The 17799-nt window shown below is 44.9% G+C and overlaps 1 protein-coding gene across 22 annotated transcripts in view; it reads right to left on the bottom strand.

Moving 5' to 3' along the window:
• Nucleotides 1-17799, bottom strand: part of ARPP21 (cAMP regulated phosphoprotein 21) — a 131499-nt gene that overhangs the window by 28010 nt on the left and 85690 nt on the right. For 14 of the 22 annotated variants that reach the window (XR_014000374.1, XR_014000376.1, XM_081159703.1 and 11 more), the window contains 4 exons: nt 17279-17433; nt 16586-16690; nt 15406-15666; nt 13078-13204 (listed from right to left, as the gene is read on the bottom strand). Coding sequence is in view for 19 of the 22 variants with exons in the window: in XM_081159703.1 (XP_081015829.1) it covers nt 13078-13204; nt 15406-15666; nt 16586-16690; nt 17279-17433 (648 nt within the window). In the remaining 3 variants the exon portion in view is untranslated. The remainder of the gene's footprint in view (nt 1-13077; nt 13205-15405; nt 15667-16585; nt 16691-17278; nt 17434-17799) is intronic. The other 8 variants (XM_081159694.1, XM_081159695.1, XM_081159697.1 and 5 more) reach the window with 2 other exon arrangements.

Here is a 17799-nt window from a genome sequence, read left to right as displayed (position 1 = left end):
ATATCCATGTATCTATATCTGTATCTACACCTATATCTATCTGTGGATTTCTATATTTCATATACAAACACGAGAGCTATAATTTTAGCAAAAGTGGTAGAGTTGCATTTATCTCTCTACAACCATAGAGAAAAAAGTGCATGTATATATGCAAATGGAAAACTAAAACTATTTACTCCAAAAAACATTACCCCAGCTCCCCTTTTTTGCTCAGTAATTCTGTGTTCTTACTGACCTCTTTTGCGACGATAAAAAACTATGTTTGAGAGGGTAACCTGGAGTTAGGGATGTATGTGTGCCACTATCTGAGGTCAACTCCTGACATCACTCACTGTGTGCTGAGAGGTTATCTCCCCTCAGGGATGCAGGGAGGAAAGCACATAAGCATCCGAATTTAACTTTGAAGGCCAGGGGCCTACATCAGCCTTAGAGAGAAAAAAAAGAATACATGAAAAAACACCCCTGTGCTAAATTCTGTTGCCATACCACTTTATGTCATTCACAGTGGATATTTCTATATAAAATGCAAGCCATCAGCTTTTAAGATCAAAGCCATAATATAAAAAGTAAACATTTCTAAAGTGTTATTATTTATCATGCAAAAGTATGCACCTTATATAGTTATAATTTCTCTTGACAAATATATATTGAAGATTTCACATGGGCTAATGCTATTATTGTTTAGCACCCTTATATTTGTTTAGCTTACTGACAAAAGTTAAAATAGTCTTGGACAGGATTTTAAGTCACAACCTGCTGTGGACTCTTAGTAGCTGTCCTAACGCTATGTAAGAACCCACTTTCTACCAAGAGCTCAGTTGAAATGGAAATGCCCAAGAGGGGCCAGATGGTTCAAGTGGGAGAATTATTAATCAGAATCACTGGGGATTAATGCACTCTAAGTATTATATTAGAGAATTTTTACACTTTTCCTCAGTCCTAGCCGTGTAATCATATTTCTGAAAAGACACACAGAACCACCAATCTTAGACCGATGTCCAGGGGTCTTCCTCCATCATGTCGAATTGTCTGATCCTATATTTGTGTCCTCTACTGAGGCCTATAGTTCAGTTCTCCAGTATTTATTTCAAAAATCTAGAGTACTTAAGACTCAGAAAACCGTGTCTATCTGAGCGTTAGAATCCGTGCATTTAGTAGAGAGACAGTGGGAAAGGGACCCTTCCACCAGAATTGAGGAATGTTGAGGAACGATGGAAAGAGACTTGGCTTTGTAGGCCAAATCTGGTTTTAAATTTCTGACCATCAATACAATGCTAAATTAAGACTTAATAAAACCTCAACATATAAAAGTCTTTAAGGTTAAATTACACACTTAGAATGATCCTCTCCAACATTTAGTCTTATTATCTTATGAAGCTGTGCCATTTGTTCATTCCAGACATGTTGACTCTGTACCTACTGTGTGAGGTTTACATGGGCACTATCAGTATCAAGGACGTTAGTCAAGGGTATTTTCTTTCCCTAGCTTTTTTTGCCTTCGTAATCCAGTATTTATTAGAAATAAGGACACATTAAAACAACAGAAAACTATGTGAGGACCTGAAAGTTTCAGATGAGGGTCCAGTATACTAATAACCTGAATAGTATCACACCTGTGTCCATGTGCACTGCCAGCTGCCAATGTTACTGATTTTATGTAGAAGAGCAATGAAGTAAAATTGGACAAACAATATCGGCCCTTCCCTAGCAGCATCACAAATATCATTTTTACATTCTCTTACTTGTTCCTGAATAAGAGACTAGTCTATTGGCAAACTCTTAAGTTTCTGATGTTCTGAAATGAACAAGTGGTTTGATGACCAGGGAAAAGAAGATGAAGCCTCCGTCCACTAAACAGCCTCCAGCAACTGAAAAGCTGGGCCGCAGAGTGCTTTAGAAATCGGCAACTGTGTGTGCGTGCCCTCCACCATTGCTCCGAGGGAGGGAAAGCGCGGGCGAGAGAGAGGGGGCTGTGAAGAGGTTGAGCTTTGGGTCCACTGATAGGGTTTATTGATTTCCCGGGGCACAGTGAGCACTTAAGGCTTAAAATCACATCAGCTGATCCTCATACTCGCTGTGTGAAGTCCCTGAAATTAGACTTCTTAGACTCACCTATCTATAAATGCACACGTCTATTTTTAAGTTTTCGAGCTATAGGGACTTATTGAGAAGCGTACTTAATAAGTGTGCCATAACTTCTGCCAAACTAATACGTTAATTTTTGCAGTAGTCACTCAACATGACCTTGCGCCCTGCCAGAGTTTAAAAAAATACTTTCTATGTAAATTTCAGAGACTAAAAATAAATGTAAAACTAAGTGCTACCAGTCATTTAAATTCAGTTCATCTGGACAATCACACACACTTCTTAAAACCCAATTTCCCTTTTATTTAAATGTCTAGAAAAGACCAGCTCAAGGCAATAATGGAAAATGCCCATTTCATAGCTGAACTGTTTTCATTAATGGGGAGCAGAGCACGTGGCCGGCTGGCCGCGGGGACTTGCAGCCAGTGGCTAAACCGACCAAGAGCACCGGCTCCCGTCTCAAGCGTAGTTTCCACGCCTGGCAGTCAGCACTGCGAGGGACACCGGGGAAGGGAGCAGGGAGCAAATGTTCCCCTGGGAGTTTTTCCAACATGCCTGTTGCCAAGGAAACCACCTCCCTTGTGTGGCGCCTTCACAGAGGCACTGGAGGTAGAGTTTAACTCAAAAGAGTGCACGCTCCTTGCATTTTGTCATTTTTAACGATGGGAAATGAAAGAGACAAAAATGCTTGACAGAAGGAGGAAAGACACCCTGAAACTTCTGTGGAGTTGTCCCTGTTTCGGGAAAGAAGCCGCAGAGCCAATAGGGACAGTTTATTCTGAACTATAGGTAAGCGAGAGATTGGAAAGCCTCCGTTGCCCCACAATACGCGCTTCTTCCCGGAGAGGAAACCAGGGGCGCAGAGTACGTGGGGAAGCGTCTCCTGCTGTAATTGTTACTCTCCAAGGCTCTGGGGGTCCCCCGTGACAGAGGCCATCCCCTAGTCCTCCCTGGACCTACGAGGTTGGGAGTGGGGTGATTAATTATTGCTATTAAAGTCACGTCCCATACGGTTACAAATTGACATTTAAAATTTTCCCTTTATTTGCTGCCAGTCTATAAAAATACAACTCCTGTATGATATACTCTGCGACACTGTGGAATTCACTTACTAGCTCTAGTAGTTTTGTGGAACTGTTTTGAAACTGTTAGGTGAACATGCATGCCATCTGCAAATACAGTTTTACTTCTTAAAAATAGCGTCAAATGTTGGAAGAATCAGTTTACATGCAAGTATGAAATAATGAGGACTTTTGAAGAAATAAAATGCCGCATTAATAAGAAAGTGGCATGAGCTATGATTTCAATACCGGTGTGTGTCTGTAACATGCATAAGCAGGAAAAAAAGGTAAAAACAAAATTCACTGCTGTGGTAGTGGGGAGTTTTTGTGTCTTTTTAAGAAAAAAAATACAGCAAGTACTGTGTTGTTTTCACAGTTTGTACAAAGTTACACGCACTAAATGAAACAACAAAAGGTAGCGTGAGGACCGGCTTCTCTTGCCCTAACGGGCACACGATTTTCAGCTACGGCGGGAGCTTTGCTCTGACCTAGCTCTTGCCCTTGGACTGTTCTCGTTGGCTCACCTCCGCGGTAAAAGCGGCGCCTTTCCTACCAGAGAGCTGTGGGTGGTCTCAGCTGGGGACGGCAAGGTCTCCTCAACATTCACCAAAGAGCCCTCCGACCTCTGTAATATAATACCGCGCACTCGGGTAACGCCGTCCATGCACAGGGGAGCACTGGAGTGACATTTGTTTATAAATTGTTTTCTTTGAGGAAAAATACATGCAAACCCACTTGGAGCTAAGCTTGAAAGATTCTCCTGCATTGTCTTACAATACTTTGACGTGTGTATCCACTACAGTATCCTGCATTTTTTGGCTCTATTCTGGCCCCTCTTTCTGCCATTTTTTTCCCCCTCGAAACAGTTACAACCCACAAGAGCTCATAAAAAGTGCAATGGTGCTAGACCTACTGCAAAAAACAAGAGAGTAAGAACATCTGAGGGAACGTTAAAAATGCAATTTTAATGAATCTCTAGGCGCCTTCCAGGAAATGGTGTGGGAATCAGGGAGATGTTAGCAGGCCTTTGGGCATTGGTGGGAGGCCTTGAAGGGCATCAAAACCCTCACTGCAGCCAGGGAGGCTCGGCTGACAGCGGTGGACGGCACCTGGATGAAATCACGGCGGGAGGCCTGGCGCAGCTTTAGGGGTTCAGACAAGAGCGTAAGTGTGACGGCTTTTGCACGTTGCTAACACGCTCTTCCAATGAACGCATGTGCAGAAATGCCTCTGCCGTGGAATCCAGCATAACAACTGGGTCAATTGGTGACCCGACATGCGACCCCATCAGCTCTAAAGAGGGTCTGTGAGTCACTGCGCGACAAAGGAATTAGACTAACTCTACTAGGCACACAAATTCCAGTAGACTTCCCGGGTTACAGTCCTTGTCGCTTGGCTCCAGAACTGGGACGTTCTTGTGCCACTCATTTGGACAGAGGGCCCGTAGCATTTTAGAGCCGGTGGGGCTGACTCAAATTTTGTTCTTACGCTGATGGTTTGGCAGAGGGGCAAGGGAAGATGGAGGTCTGGCTGAATTTAAATTGCGTCCCTGTGGAAAGCAGGCATGTTTGAAGACAGTGGGAAGACGAAAGAATTTTAAAGAGGAGCCTTTTTCAGGGCTACTCCCTTCAGGGGTAGTGTCTTATATTTACTGATCTGCAAATTGCTTTCCATTCAGAGTTGGAACACCGATATTTTTAAGCAATAGCAAAGCCCTGGGAAATGACCACGTTAAATGCCGGCCAAAAGCCTAACCATTTTGATGTGGATACCACTGCATCTTTGGACTTGGGAAGCAAGATAAAAGTAACTTCATTCAGCATGCTCCTCACTCTCTTATCACTACAACTCTCTCAGTGAAGTCCCAAACCCTGGGGGCTAACGTTTCGCTGGGCCTGGGGACAGCCAGGGGAGCGAGAGCCAGCTAGCGCTCTTGAGCTCTGTGTCCAGGTGGTGGGGAAATCCAGTTCATTCTTTGTAAGCTCTCGAGTGTTAGATTTTGAGCGCCTCTGGAAGAATGAAGCGTCCTGTCCCGTAATGCAGAGGAGGGTATTGAATGGAAAAAAATGAGACTGATAAAGGGGAAATGGGGACAACTCAAACATGATACAAAAAGCACCCAGAGTCTGAGGTGAAAGCCTGTTCAATATAAGAAGAAAGATAAAGAAAAAGGAGAGCTTTAGAGAACTGTGTAGAGTCAGTAATTAAAGACAGAAAACAGATTTGAGGATGGGATGGGAATGGAGACCATGAGGAATTAAAAGAGGTGCTTCCAAAGAGACTGAAGAATTGGGTAACCCCTAGATCTAGGTGTCAACTGACAGCAGAAATTGTTGGACACAAATCAACAGGAAATAAATGGAAGATAAAAAAAGAGAGAAAACAAAGTAAAAACATTCTTAACTTTCCTTATTTTAGTTGCACTAACTCATCGGGTAAACCTAACATTTGGGATAAGTTGTGTGGGTTCTTTCGAGTTTTCTAAAGCATTCAGATGCCTTCTTGGGAAAACATGCATGTTAGAGTTTTCAAAAGCCAGAATTTTTATGAGTATCTTGCCACCTTTCTTTCCTTACCATCTCTAATCCAACTCCTTTTTTAAGCTACTGCTTTCTACTTTTCTACTGCATGATACAATGCAAGCAGCTAGTGCTATGATCTGTCTCACTTTGTATCTTTACAGAAAAGCAGAAATCCTAACCACACCAGCAGTGCTCAGTCACGTAACAGATGAAAACGTAAACACCGGGAGTTACAGCAAACGTGAAGTGCAGGAGCAGCTATCACAAATGTGTTGCATAAACCGCTTTTACTATAACTTCCTGGGGACAGAGGGAGCCTTGCCGTCTATATTGGGTTTGGGAACCTGTACAATTCTCCGGCCTAAAAATAGCAGGATTCCTATTATTGCTCCTAATAATTTCAACCTTTCCCATAATCTCAGTTTAATACTTTTCCTTCCCATTTCTGTAAATGGAATAATTAGACCAATTAATGAAAGAAACGTCTGAACATTTCCATAGAAACCTTTTCTAGACTAATATTTTCAGAACAGCGTGTTCCACGAGGATTTATCCATGTGACTCCCACTGATGTTAACAGAAATGAGACAATTAAATCCTCATGTAACTCTTAGCTAATTCCCCCTCTGCTTTTAGTAACATCATAATGCGGACGCCCAGAGCATAAGCCACTTCCTCGGGGCTGTCAAGCTTCCCTGAGTTGACTATTGGTAATGCATTTTTTTCTCAAGTTAAAAAATATGTATTAATAGGCTTTTGAATATTAAAATGTAAGAAAATTATGTGTAGAATAATTACACAAATAAGTCTTCATTAAAATCATCAAATTTGGGAATGGCAATTTAAGATACAAGGAGGAAGCCCCACTACCTATAGGTGAGCGGATCTTATCGGTCGCACTGCTGTTCCAAACTCTTTCATTAGCTCTGTAGACCTTTAGTTTCCTTATTTTGCAAAACTGAGTCGTTAAACTCCATTTCTATTTCTGCTATTCAGAGCTCATGACAGCTGCTGGGCGGAGCGTAAGAGCAAGTCCAAGTGAGGTTTCTGTTGAATATAAGTGAAAAGAGACCGAAAAGAGGCTCCGAAAGCCTAGGGACCTCACCGCTGTCCCTGAGGGAGAGCCCAGCCCCGCTGTTGCAAGGCAGCTCCGAGCCTCACGTACTCAACCCAGAGACCGGAGGGGAACAGAGTCAGAGTCGAGTGCATGGGCTTAAGGAGGCCGCAGGAGGTTTTGCAATATGATACATTCTTAAGGTTTCCTTTTCATGGTTTCCTTCCGAATTACAATTTGAAAAGTCAAACATTTTCATGAAAAAAATGTTCTATAAAACTGGCTTTTACCGAAATGGATCATTCAGCAGGTGGGTGGGAGTGGGGGCGATTTTTAAAAGGCAGAGGTGAGAGGCATCTGCACAGTTTTCAGAATCCAAATGATTTACTACAGTTATAAGTGAATCTAATTTAAGATTCACTTAAGTTCTGTGTTTTTTGGCCCTTCCTGCTCTCCAGCCATCTTTTCTTATTTTTCTATTTTCATGATATTTAAGAAAGACAGAACCTTCTGGTCCATTAGGAAAGCAGAGCTGTTGGATCTTCTGTTTAAACAGTTATCCACAGTATTATTCTACTGACACCTAAAGTAATATCAATATAAGCAGCAGCTTATAGGAGCAGCTATATATCAGCTACACAGGGTCAGAGGGCCTTCCCTCCTAGGCTATGTCTATGGAATGTTTCTAACTTCTTTTAGGCAATGAAACACATCTTATTTATTTGGGAAGGGAACCAAATAATACCATACTCTGAAGCACTCCAAAGTTTCCCCTCCATCCTGGGTCCTCGGGGATCCTGGGGACAACCTTTGCCTTAGATTCGGTTTAGGACGTTAGGAAGTCTTACAGCTGGATTCGTGAATAGGTACCTCTCAGCAGCTGATAAAACTAGTAAGTAAAAAATTGGCAAAAGTATAGAAGTTCTGAACAACAAAACCACTACTCAGGTTTTAATTAACATGTATAGAATGTGCCACGCAACGAGGGTGGGATACCCTGATTTTCAAATGCTCATGAAATATTCACCAAGAGAGACAAAATCCTAGGCCATAAAACCAACCTCAACAATTTTATGAGAATTGAAACCATGCAGACTATGTTCTCTGACTGTCATGGAATCGGTCTAGAATCAATAAAGGAAATATAACAGGAAAATCTCTAAATACTTTGGCATTCAACAATACATCTCTAAATAATCCATAGTTTAAAAAGGAATCTCAAAAACTTAAAATGAATGAAAATGAAAATGTAGCGTATCGAAATGTGCGGACACAGCTAAAGCAGAGCTGAGAAGGAAACACATAGCACTAAATGCTTACATTAGGAAAGAGAAAGGTTTCAAATCAATACTCTAGCCACCTCAAGAAGCCACAAAAAGTAGGGCCAAATAAACCTAAAGTGAGTGGAAGGAAGAATATAGTAAAGGTAAATGCAAAAGCCAACAAACATGGAAACAATAGAAACCACCATGGAAATGGACAGCTGGTCCTTTGAAAAGATTCATGAAAGTGATGAAGGCAGCAAGAATGACAAAAATAAAATGAGAGAATTTAAAAATCATCCGTCGCAAGACTGAAACATGATATCACAGCATATCCTGCAGCCATTAAAAGGGTAATAAAGAAACACTACTAACAACTTTACATTCATGAATTCAACAACTTAGATGAAGTGGGCAGTTCTTCAACGACCACAAACCACCAAAAGTCAGCAAAGATGAAACAGATAATCTGAGTCGTCCTAGAGCCACAATTAATTGAATTCGTAATTAAAAAGCTCTGGAAATCATCTTCAAATAAAAAGTAAACAACAATGCTTCTAAAAATCTCCATACCCAGATGGTTTCACTGGAATCATCTATCAAATATTTAAAAAAAAATCATCACCAATTTTACACAATTTCTTTCAAAAAACAGAAGGGAAAGAAACACTTCCCAGTGCATTTTATGAGGCCAGTATTATTCTGATACCAAACCATGATTTATTCATCCCCAAATGCCCATTTATAAATGCGTATAGGATTTTACAAGCACATTTTTGCTGCTTTTTAGGACATGTCCAAGATTTTGGAGAGACAAGAATGAAGCAACATATATTTCCTTTTAAGTCAAACTGAGAAGGGAATTTGGAGTTGGAGACACTGTCTAAGATGAATTCTTCCCTCGCCTCTTTCCAATGTATAATTTGTGCATCAGGGTCTCAGCCGCTCTCTGCCATTTGCTGTCGTCCAGCTCTGGAAAGGCAGATGGAAGCCTATGGTAGGTCGGAAAGCAAAAGTCCAGGGTTCCTGATGTGTTCTGCTGTCAAGTCCACTTGTGCATTTGAATAATTAATTAAATGTCATCTGCTTCTGCAACATGGGCATGCTTATTTAGTTCCAACATGCAAATTTCTATGTGGATCATCCCTGCCAGCCGATAAAGACAAAACCAGTAACTGTGCTTATGCTGTTACCGTGAAGTGGTTAACGCTCAGGCTTAAAACCCCTGACACCTGGGTGCCCGACGCAGAGTAACTTCTCTCACCTCTCTGAGCAACTGTTTACCTGTCTGTAGATCAGGAGCGCTGATAGCTAATGTTTCCCTTGTAAGTCTGTGGTGGGGATTAAACATTGCAGTGTCAGTAAATACTTAGCCTAGCAACTGGCCCGTGAGAGATCCTGATCTCATGGTGGATATATTTATTGTTAACATTTCTGTGGTCTTAAAGATGTTATGGATCAAGAGTAAAAACAATGGGCAGCTTGTCCTGGGCTAAGCCCCTGACCCTGTCCCCAAGGCCCCCTTTTCTCTGACTCCTTAGTGAGCCAAAGCAGCCCAGCCTAGGTGCATTTCCCCACCCACTCCCTCTCCTTTGCTCCTTCTACCCGAGGCCCTTCCTTGTTCACTGTCTCCAGCTGTAATAAATGTCCTCTAAAAATTAAAAACAGAGTAAAACCATAGCGACATAGGTGTGGTATGATAATTGACTACTAAAATAAATCTAAACACAAAGGAATGAAAGGTTTGTTTCTCAGCACTTCATTTCAACAGTTGACCACTGAGCAAAATCTGTTCTCAAGTAAGACACTCTCACGTCTAAGTCTTTCAAAGCCAGAATGATTTGAAAACCATTGTGTGTGTTTTAGCTATAACCTGTCTTTCTATGGAGTCTTGGGTTATCAACAAATCAACAGTTACCTCATAAGGAAAACTGCCACCCCTTCCACTGTTAGGGGTACCTGCTAATGCCAAATTGACAATACTCAATTTTTCCATTAGAGACATTTCTATATTAAAGGTTTTAATTTTCCTCACATAGGTAGCTACAAAATTCAAATACTACTGTGCAAGTCTACCATTTAGTTTCTCCAAAATTTCTTAACATTCATGGCCTTTATTTATAATTACCACCAGTATAAGTTTCCTCTGCCACGTGCATAGCACCTTGATCACCCATTGGTAGGGGAAAGGGTGCAAAACCACCCAGAGGAGGACCTTATGACCCCTCACCGGGCCTCGGTGTACCTCAAGTGTCCTATTTATCAACTCTGGAATATCCAATTCGCTAAGGCTTCAGAAAGATGCAGTAACTTACAGCAATTCCAATTCTTCTTCCAAGAATGTAGGAGAAGAAACACTTTTCCATCGTAATTAAATAAAGATTAAGAACAGGGCCGAGAAGCAAATTGGGATTAAAATCTCAGTTGGCTTCAGCTCACCAAATCGCGTCCCATTCTAATGCTAAATCACGAGACAGCTGCAATCGCTAGGATGCAGTCTGGCGTCAGCACCAGCGGAAGGTGGGGGAGGGTGGGATCCAGGGCGCAGGACGGCAGGGGGTGGGCAGCGCTGCGGGGCGTGCCATGCCCACACAGGCCCCAGGGCAACTTAAAGATAGAGGGGGCCCTCTTCAAGCTCCTTCGGGAAATACGGCGTTATAGTTATCCAGACAGGCTCTTTCCTCTAGGAGATAGTCCACTGACAAAGAGTTGCTCTCCCAAATAACTCTGCCATGTCCCTGGGGAAAGTCTCCAATAGTGTCACTGAACTCAGCAGAAGGCCCGCCCGCTAACAGGACCAGGAGCCTCCATGCATTGTCACAAGGCACTGCATGAGCTGGGTTACCTGGATTTTTTAGCACAGATGATTCAAACAGTCAGTAAATTCAACACTGCATTGGGTTTTAGGTCTGCTGTCACCTGCGATGGTCACAAGAACTAGGAGCTCAAAAGTCTAAGTCCAAGTGTATATATTGATGTTTCACGTCTGGATAAAATACTGTTCATGTATCTTTTTTTTTTTCCTCACCTTCCCAAGCCCCCACAAGAACACATTCGCTGCCACTCGCTTCCTGCACACCTGAGCTCTTGCTTCTATTTCGAGCATGAGACTGCTTCAGAATGCATTCTTCTAATTGCAGTGTCATTATCTCGCCTTGGGGGTGGCACTTCCGTGGGGAGGTGGGAGCATGGGATCAGTCAAAGGCACCGGGCTGCCACCGAGCGTGGTTGAGGCCAGTTAGAGCTCTCTGAGATGGGGAGGGTGGTTTCTGCATCCGTAAATACTCCCACTCTTTGAAAAAACATGCAAAAAATGTCATGTATTCTCCCTTGTGTGGACACGCAGACGTGAAGTCCGTGGAAACCTGAGGCTTGTTCCTAATCTAAGTCTGTTGCCTGGTTAACACATTCATCCAATGTTCCCAGCCCCTCACGTGGACGCAGAGTGCGCAGGTTTAGTGGGTTCCAGGTCGTGTGTAATCACATTGCTATATGTCAACTATACTCTAACACAAGACCTAAATACCTGTTCAGAGAACTGTTTGTTACACGATGGCACTAAACTAAATTCAAAGTATTTATATAATTAGCTATACGCATCTTTCTTCTCCTAAAGGCACTGGGAACCAAAAGGAAAACTTCCCTGTAGCCTTTGGACCAAAAGCTATAAGATTATAAATAAGTTAATTCTTTGATGCATATTAGCCAAACAAAAAAGATGGTGCACAATGCAAAGAACACATTACTACAGTATAGATCTAAACAGATAGCGCAGTTACCACCACATGATAGAGAGGATAACTTTTTCCAACAATCAGAGAAAACATCACCACATGCTCTTTTTAGAATAGCTAATAATTTGAAACCTTTTTGTGTTCTTATTAACGAAAAAGCGCAAGGTCAATTCAGAGGTCAAAATGTAATCTTTCCCAAACTAACACAGTGTTGAAATGAGATAAGGTCTGGTTGGATGCTAGACATTTGCCTAATTCTCCCACAGACGTTAAACGGCCATGAGGTAAACTAGAGAACATAACAGCTCTCCAAGCTACAGAGGAATTCAATTATCGCTCCCATCTGACAAAATGCTGCCAGTGTCAGCGTTAGTATCCTTAGGGTGGCAGTTATTGGTACTGGTCCTTGGCAAGGACTCTGCTTTTTGTCACAGCTCATAAAAACAGTACATCTTTGTTTCTCTTACACACATACATTTGTAGGTATTATAAACACATACACACGTATTCGGTGCGGAAGTCGGGTGATGGAGGAGGGAGCAGGCGCGGATGAGCAGCCGGGGGGCACGGGCCCTAACAGGACCTACTTACGGAAGGAAGGCGGGGTCCCCCGTCTGGCAGTCTTCGGCGAGACAATTAGCGGTTTCCCCTGCAGTGTGGTCAGCAGGAAGGACAGAAACCTCCCCCTAGCGCAGGTCACTGAGCCCTGCTGGGCTGCTGCTGCTCTCTGGGTAGCGGCATCCCATTAGGAGTGTGACACAGTAGGGAAAGAGACCGGTTCACTGTGAGACCTGCTATTCACTCTCGTACAGTGCATCGGCCCCCCTTCCCACTGCACAGCGGCTGCCGAGCTCCGGGCCGAGGCGGGTGGCCCTCGAGAAAGTGAGCCATGGAGTCAGAGTTCCACCGGGACACAGGCTGCAGTGTCAGGGGCCTTCTTTTAAAGACAGGGCTTTGTAGGATGGGATAGAAACAACCTACTGGGCTCCCCTAGCCGTAGGAACAGGGGAAGACTTCTCTTGAAGTTGAAATAGGAAAAAAAAAAAAAAAGATATGAACTATGAAGATAGGGGTGTGGCTGGCTCTCTGCTTCAAAATAAGCTAAGAGGATCCTAAAGTAATCCACGGAGACGGCGCTTAGCATGCACGCCTTGGATGCTGGAGTGACCCGCTTCACCTCCTGGTACCTGTTACTGTTCCGCACAGAGTTAATCAAAGGCCCCATTATGTCCCCTGGGTAAGGGCAACGAGCCGATTTAAACTGCCACGCTCGAATGCTCATCCAGAGAGAGCAGCTGAGAGATTTATGTGCAAAAAAACCTGGGTCAGTGGAGGAAGTGGGCGACGGATTCCAAGTACCTGCTTGCTGGGCTGTCTGCGGCATCTGCTGACCCCTCTGGGCACTGTACTGAACGGAGGCTACGGACCGGTACTGCTGCGTGGCTGAGGTAGGGTACTGACCAGATGGGTAATAATATATGGGCATCTGTGGAAGGAAGGGGAGAAGAGCAGGGAATGACAACTGTGCATTAAGTAACGTTTTTTTCAACCTAAAATATACTGCCATTTTATGACACAATATAATTGTAGTAGGTTGTACACGTAGACGCCCGAATCTTCCCCCAGGCCTCTGTGGGTGTACATGCTGCTCCTCCCAGGAAGCGGGGAGACCGATTTCCCAGGCCCTTGAATGTGAGCTGGCTCTGTGGCTGGCTCTGACCAGTGCCACGAGGCAGAAATGACGACTTTGGAGACTTGCAAGCTTGATCCTTAAGAAGACTTGCCCCTTCCACTGTTGTGGGAGGAGAGCCCAGCCACCAGGACAAGAAGTCCAAGCTGTCCAGCTGGAGCAAAAGACCATGTGGAGACTAGAGGCACCCCAGGCGACAGGCCTGTGAGGCCAGCTTGGGTGTTCCAGCCCCAGTCAAGTCGCCCAGCCACTATATACCATGTGGAGCAGAGAAGAGCCATTCCTGCTGAGCCCTGTTCAAACTGCCAACCTAGTCATGAGCAATACAATTGGTTCTTATTTTAAAACACTGAATTTTGTGTTTTTTAAAAATGAAACAAGCGTGCATGACAAGTTGGAAAAACTGACCTTCACGGGTATTGAATAGTTCATTTTCTGTGTGAGTTTAACGTGTTTCCATGTCTGCCCGTGGACTGTCTCGAGAGTTTTTATTGTTCCCTAGTTGAGTAATCAAGTTTTAAAAATGTTTACTAAAATCATTTAAAATCACTCTGGGCTATATCCTATACTTGAATCTTTGTTTCTTCTAAAAAAGAAGCTCATGGATGTCCAAACTGGTCATGAATAATGGACACCTGTTTCGCTTTGTTTTCCCTCCCTCTTTCTATTTTTAAATCTATTGGAGGGGCAATGATAGCATTTCTGCTGCAGAAAAACCAGGGGCTCTGAGCTGTCTCTGCCCTGGCAGTCCACTGATACTGAAATTCCTTCATTAATGAAGGACTTTTAAAAAAAGGCTTCAATTAAATATTCTGCCACCTCTTCTCTTTGACAGCAGAGATGGGTAAGAACACTTATATGCGATTTTATATTAAAATATTATATGCCAAATAATTTCCCCAATAATTACACTTAAAGTATTCAATTTATTAGCAAAATAATATATCAATGAGGCCCTTTCTCCTATAACTTAAAATTATTTTTCACATCTCCTGAAGTCCTATTAGTGAAAAAGACATCACCGAGAAGGTGACCAAAGATGAACTATTAATCATTCAAAATAAAATGAACAACTGAGTGGAAATTATTTCATGGTGGAGGGTTTTTGCATGGCTTGAAAAAAAATAATTTATTCAAGATGTTAAGGTGGTGAAACAAATCATAAGAAGGTGACACTGTACTTTAAGCAGCTCATCCAATATAATATTTCATAATTAGGATGGAATTTGCTTGGGATATGTGTGTCTTGAAAATGAATCAGAAAATGCCTCCCTGCATTTTACATCTTGACAGTAATCACTTGCACTATTCTGTGAGGGCCACCCAGGAGAGTACCAGGGAGGTTTGGTGGTGAACAGCAACATATAATCAGTCTTTGAGAAGACAGTAAAAATCAGTGATCTGTGGTGTCGTACATGCTGGAGTCAATTAAATATGATTAATGGCTACTTGTGAGAGCACCAGTGAGCTTGATACACACCCTCCCTCCGGGGGGAAAGGAAAGGACAGTGGATATCGGCTTAGCTTCCTCCTTTATACTACAGAGGAGCTCCTGCCTGGAGCACCAGATCAGCTCCAGAAAATGCTATAATTGATAAGAAAGGAAGGAACAAATTTCCAGAGCAGCAAAAAGAGAGCACTGAACGTCCCCCAGGGTCAGGCTTGCTTCTTTCCTGAAGGTTTCTTTCCCTTCCTGGGCAAGCCAGTGAGCGGGACACTGCAGGGAAGGGGCTGCTTTCATGTGGCCTCTGCACCAGCAGTCTGGAAAATGGGACGTTTCCCCACTGTATCAGGGACAGTCGGGTCAGTTTCACTGAGCTTACTTTTTAGGCCCCCAGGCTTTGCACAAGGACAGCCCAGGTCCTGCAGGTGGGGAATATAAGCCTGGACTAGAGGGGCAAGACATATTGAACTGGTGATACTCTGCATGAAAATATATAGGCCCAAGTGCACCACAGATCATCCCCGGGTCACGGGTGTGAGAAAGGCATGCTTACCTGTGCGGGCGGAGGCTGTTGCACAAACCCCTGTGGTGAGGGAGGGGCCTGGAGGACTTGCTGAGAGAGGGACTGTCCAGAGCCCGAGAAGCCCCCTGTGGGGAGCTGCTGGCCGGTGGAGGCGATGACATAGCTGGGCTGCTGGCTTGGCTGTGGCATGAGGGATGGCGGGTAGACAGGGCCGGGTGGGGGCTCAGGAGTCTCTCCGGAGGACTGCCTGCTCAGGTTCATCTGGCCGAACTGTGTTGCCACGTCTTCTCTCTGCAAGACACAGAAATAAAGGAGGAAATCAGCAAGATCCACTTAGTGAAGGGAGAGGCACATACAGGCCACGTGCCTGTCACTGTGGGAGAGGCAGGGAGTACAAGTTGAAAAAAATAAGAAAGGAATTCTGCATCCAGAACAAGAAAACATAAGAGAAAACAGATTTAATCATCCTGAGGAACAAGATGGTAAACAATTTGACCCAAATCTCCCTTTTGCAATGGAAATAAATTATTATTATTTTGATTAAGGGCTTGGGCTCCTCAGGATGGTGCTGAGACAAGGGCTTGGTGTTCTGTCCTGAAGGGCCAGCTGGTCTTCCCAGCGGTAACCACAGGATCTGTCACTGGGGAGAGGAAGAAGGACTTGCCGTCACCATCACCCACAGCTACTGCAAAGATGGAGCCAGGACGGGCGTCACCAACATGCTGGGTGGGAGCCCATTTGCTTATTAGGGGTCACTGTCCACTCTTATTGTCCAGAAGGACCTAGTACATGGTGGGAAAGTGGAGCGGAAATTGGGGGGGTTGGAATGTGAGAACAACTATATCAGGAGCGTAGGGTGAGGGTGGTCACCATCTCAACACTGACTTTAAGGTATATCTCAGACCCTCACACCAAGTTCATGTGTCTCTGTGCTTCTGACTTCTAATTCTGAAGGCATTCAATTCCTGATTAGCTGGTAAACTCTTTAAAAATTACCAGATTACAGAAGCACTCAACATGGGACAGATGATAGAAAGACCATGATTTTGAAGCTGGGTTGCAATGTTCTGGAATGAGCCATTCACACACACACACCCCATCATAGTCAGCCCAGGGCACCCACTCAGCATGAGCCAGCCCTGCACAGGAAAGTGGTCAAACCAGCGAGTATGCCCTCCCAGGGGAAAAGTCAGACACACGTAATCCATACCATGGGGAACTGTTGCGTTGGAGACAAAGGCAGGAGATGCTGGGGAGGAAAAGAGACAGCTGGATATTGCACAGACTGGGAGGAAGCCTGCAGCCCCTGGACAGACTGGAGGGAAGAAAAAGCTGATCAGGTAACAGGGAAGCACTGGGGGCTTGAAATCCCGCCGGAAGGCCGTCATATCTGAAGCATATCACCCACCGCCCCTTACGGATCCTCTCGGCTCAGTGCACTGCAGAGAGGGGGACCGGCCCCAAGGGAAAGTGGAGTCCACGCAGCCAGAGCCAGCCAGCCTTGAGCGAGGCTCGTCCGCTCAGTGTGGTCTGTGCTGGGAATGGGTGAGCGAGGTGATGCAAAGGCCTGGGCAGGAATCCAAGTTCAAGTCCCAAGAAGGCTCCTTGATACACACAAGGCGCATCTAGCCCTGAGATAAACTCGTGTGATTCATTCTCCCTAGAGCCGCGCCCCCCACCCCCCCCCCCAGGCAAGCCGGCGGATGGCATCAGCTCTACCTAAGCTTAAGGATCCAGACGGAATCCTCCGGACCTGCGACTGGGGGCTCCAGGCTGCCGGCTTTCCTTGGGAGTGGATGGGGGTGGCACCGCGGAGAGCGTGCCCGCGCCTGGCGCGCCCTGCTCTGACGACGCTGCAGCCTCCGCTTGGAGCACTGCTCCCTGCCTTCCGCCAGCTGCTTACCTGAGCGACCAGCGGGCCCGCCAGCGGCGGCTGCGGAGAGGGCTGCTGCCGGGGCTGCTGCTGGGCCGGCCCCACGACGGCGCCGCGCAGGGGCTGCTGACTGGCGGGGGGGTTGTATATGGCGGGGCTTCCATCGGGATTCACAAAGGGCTGGCCTGCAACGGAATTGGAGCTCGGTCCAGGTGGGCCTCCCAGCTCTCCTTTGCCAGCAAGAACCACTCTGGATACTTCAAAAGCCACCTAGCCTGGCCGGCGTGGCTCAGTTGTTCAGTGTCGTCTCATGCACCGAGAGGCCACGGGTTCGACTCCTGGCCAGGGCGCATGGCCCGGTTGTGCGTTTGATCCCCAGGAGGGGGCGGGCAGGAGGCAGCCGGTCGATGTTTCCTCTCTCATCATTGATGTTTCTGTTTCTCTCTCCCTCCTTTCCCCTCTCTGAAATCAATAAAAAAAGATATTTTTAAAAAGCAACCTCAGGTAAAGAGGCAGGGCAGTGGGAACCGGGGACACGAGCCTTCACCACG

This window comes from Miniopterus schreibersii (genome assembly GCF_964146895.1).
Source record: "Miniopterus schreibersii genome assembly, chromosome: 15".
NCBI lineage: Eukaryota > Metazoa > Chordata > Mammalia > Chiroptera > Miniopteridae > Miniopterus > Miniopterus schreibersii.
The sequence above is the reverse complement of the archived record's forward strand: the minus strand, read 5'-3'. Positions and strand labels throughout refer to the sequence as shown.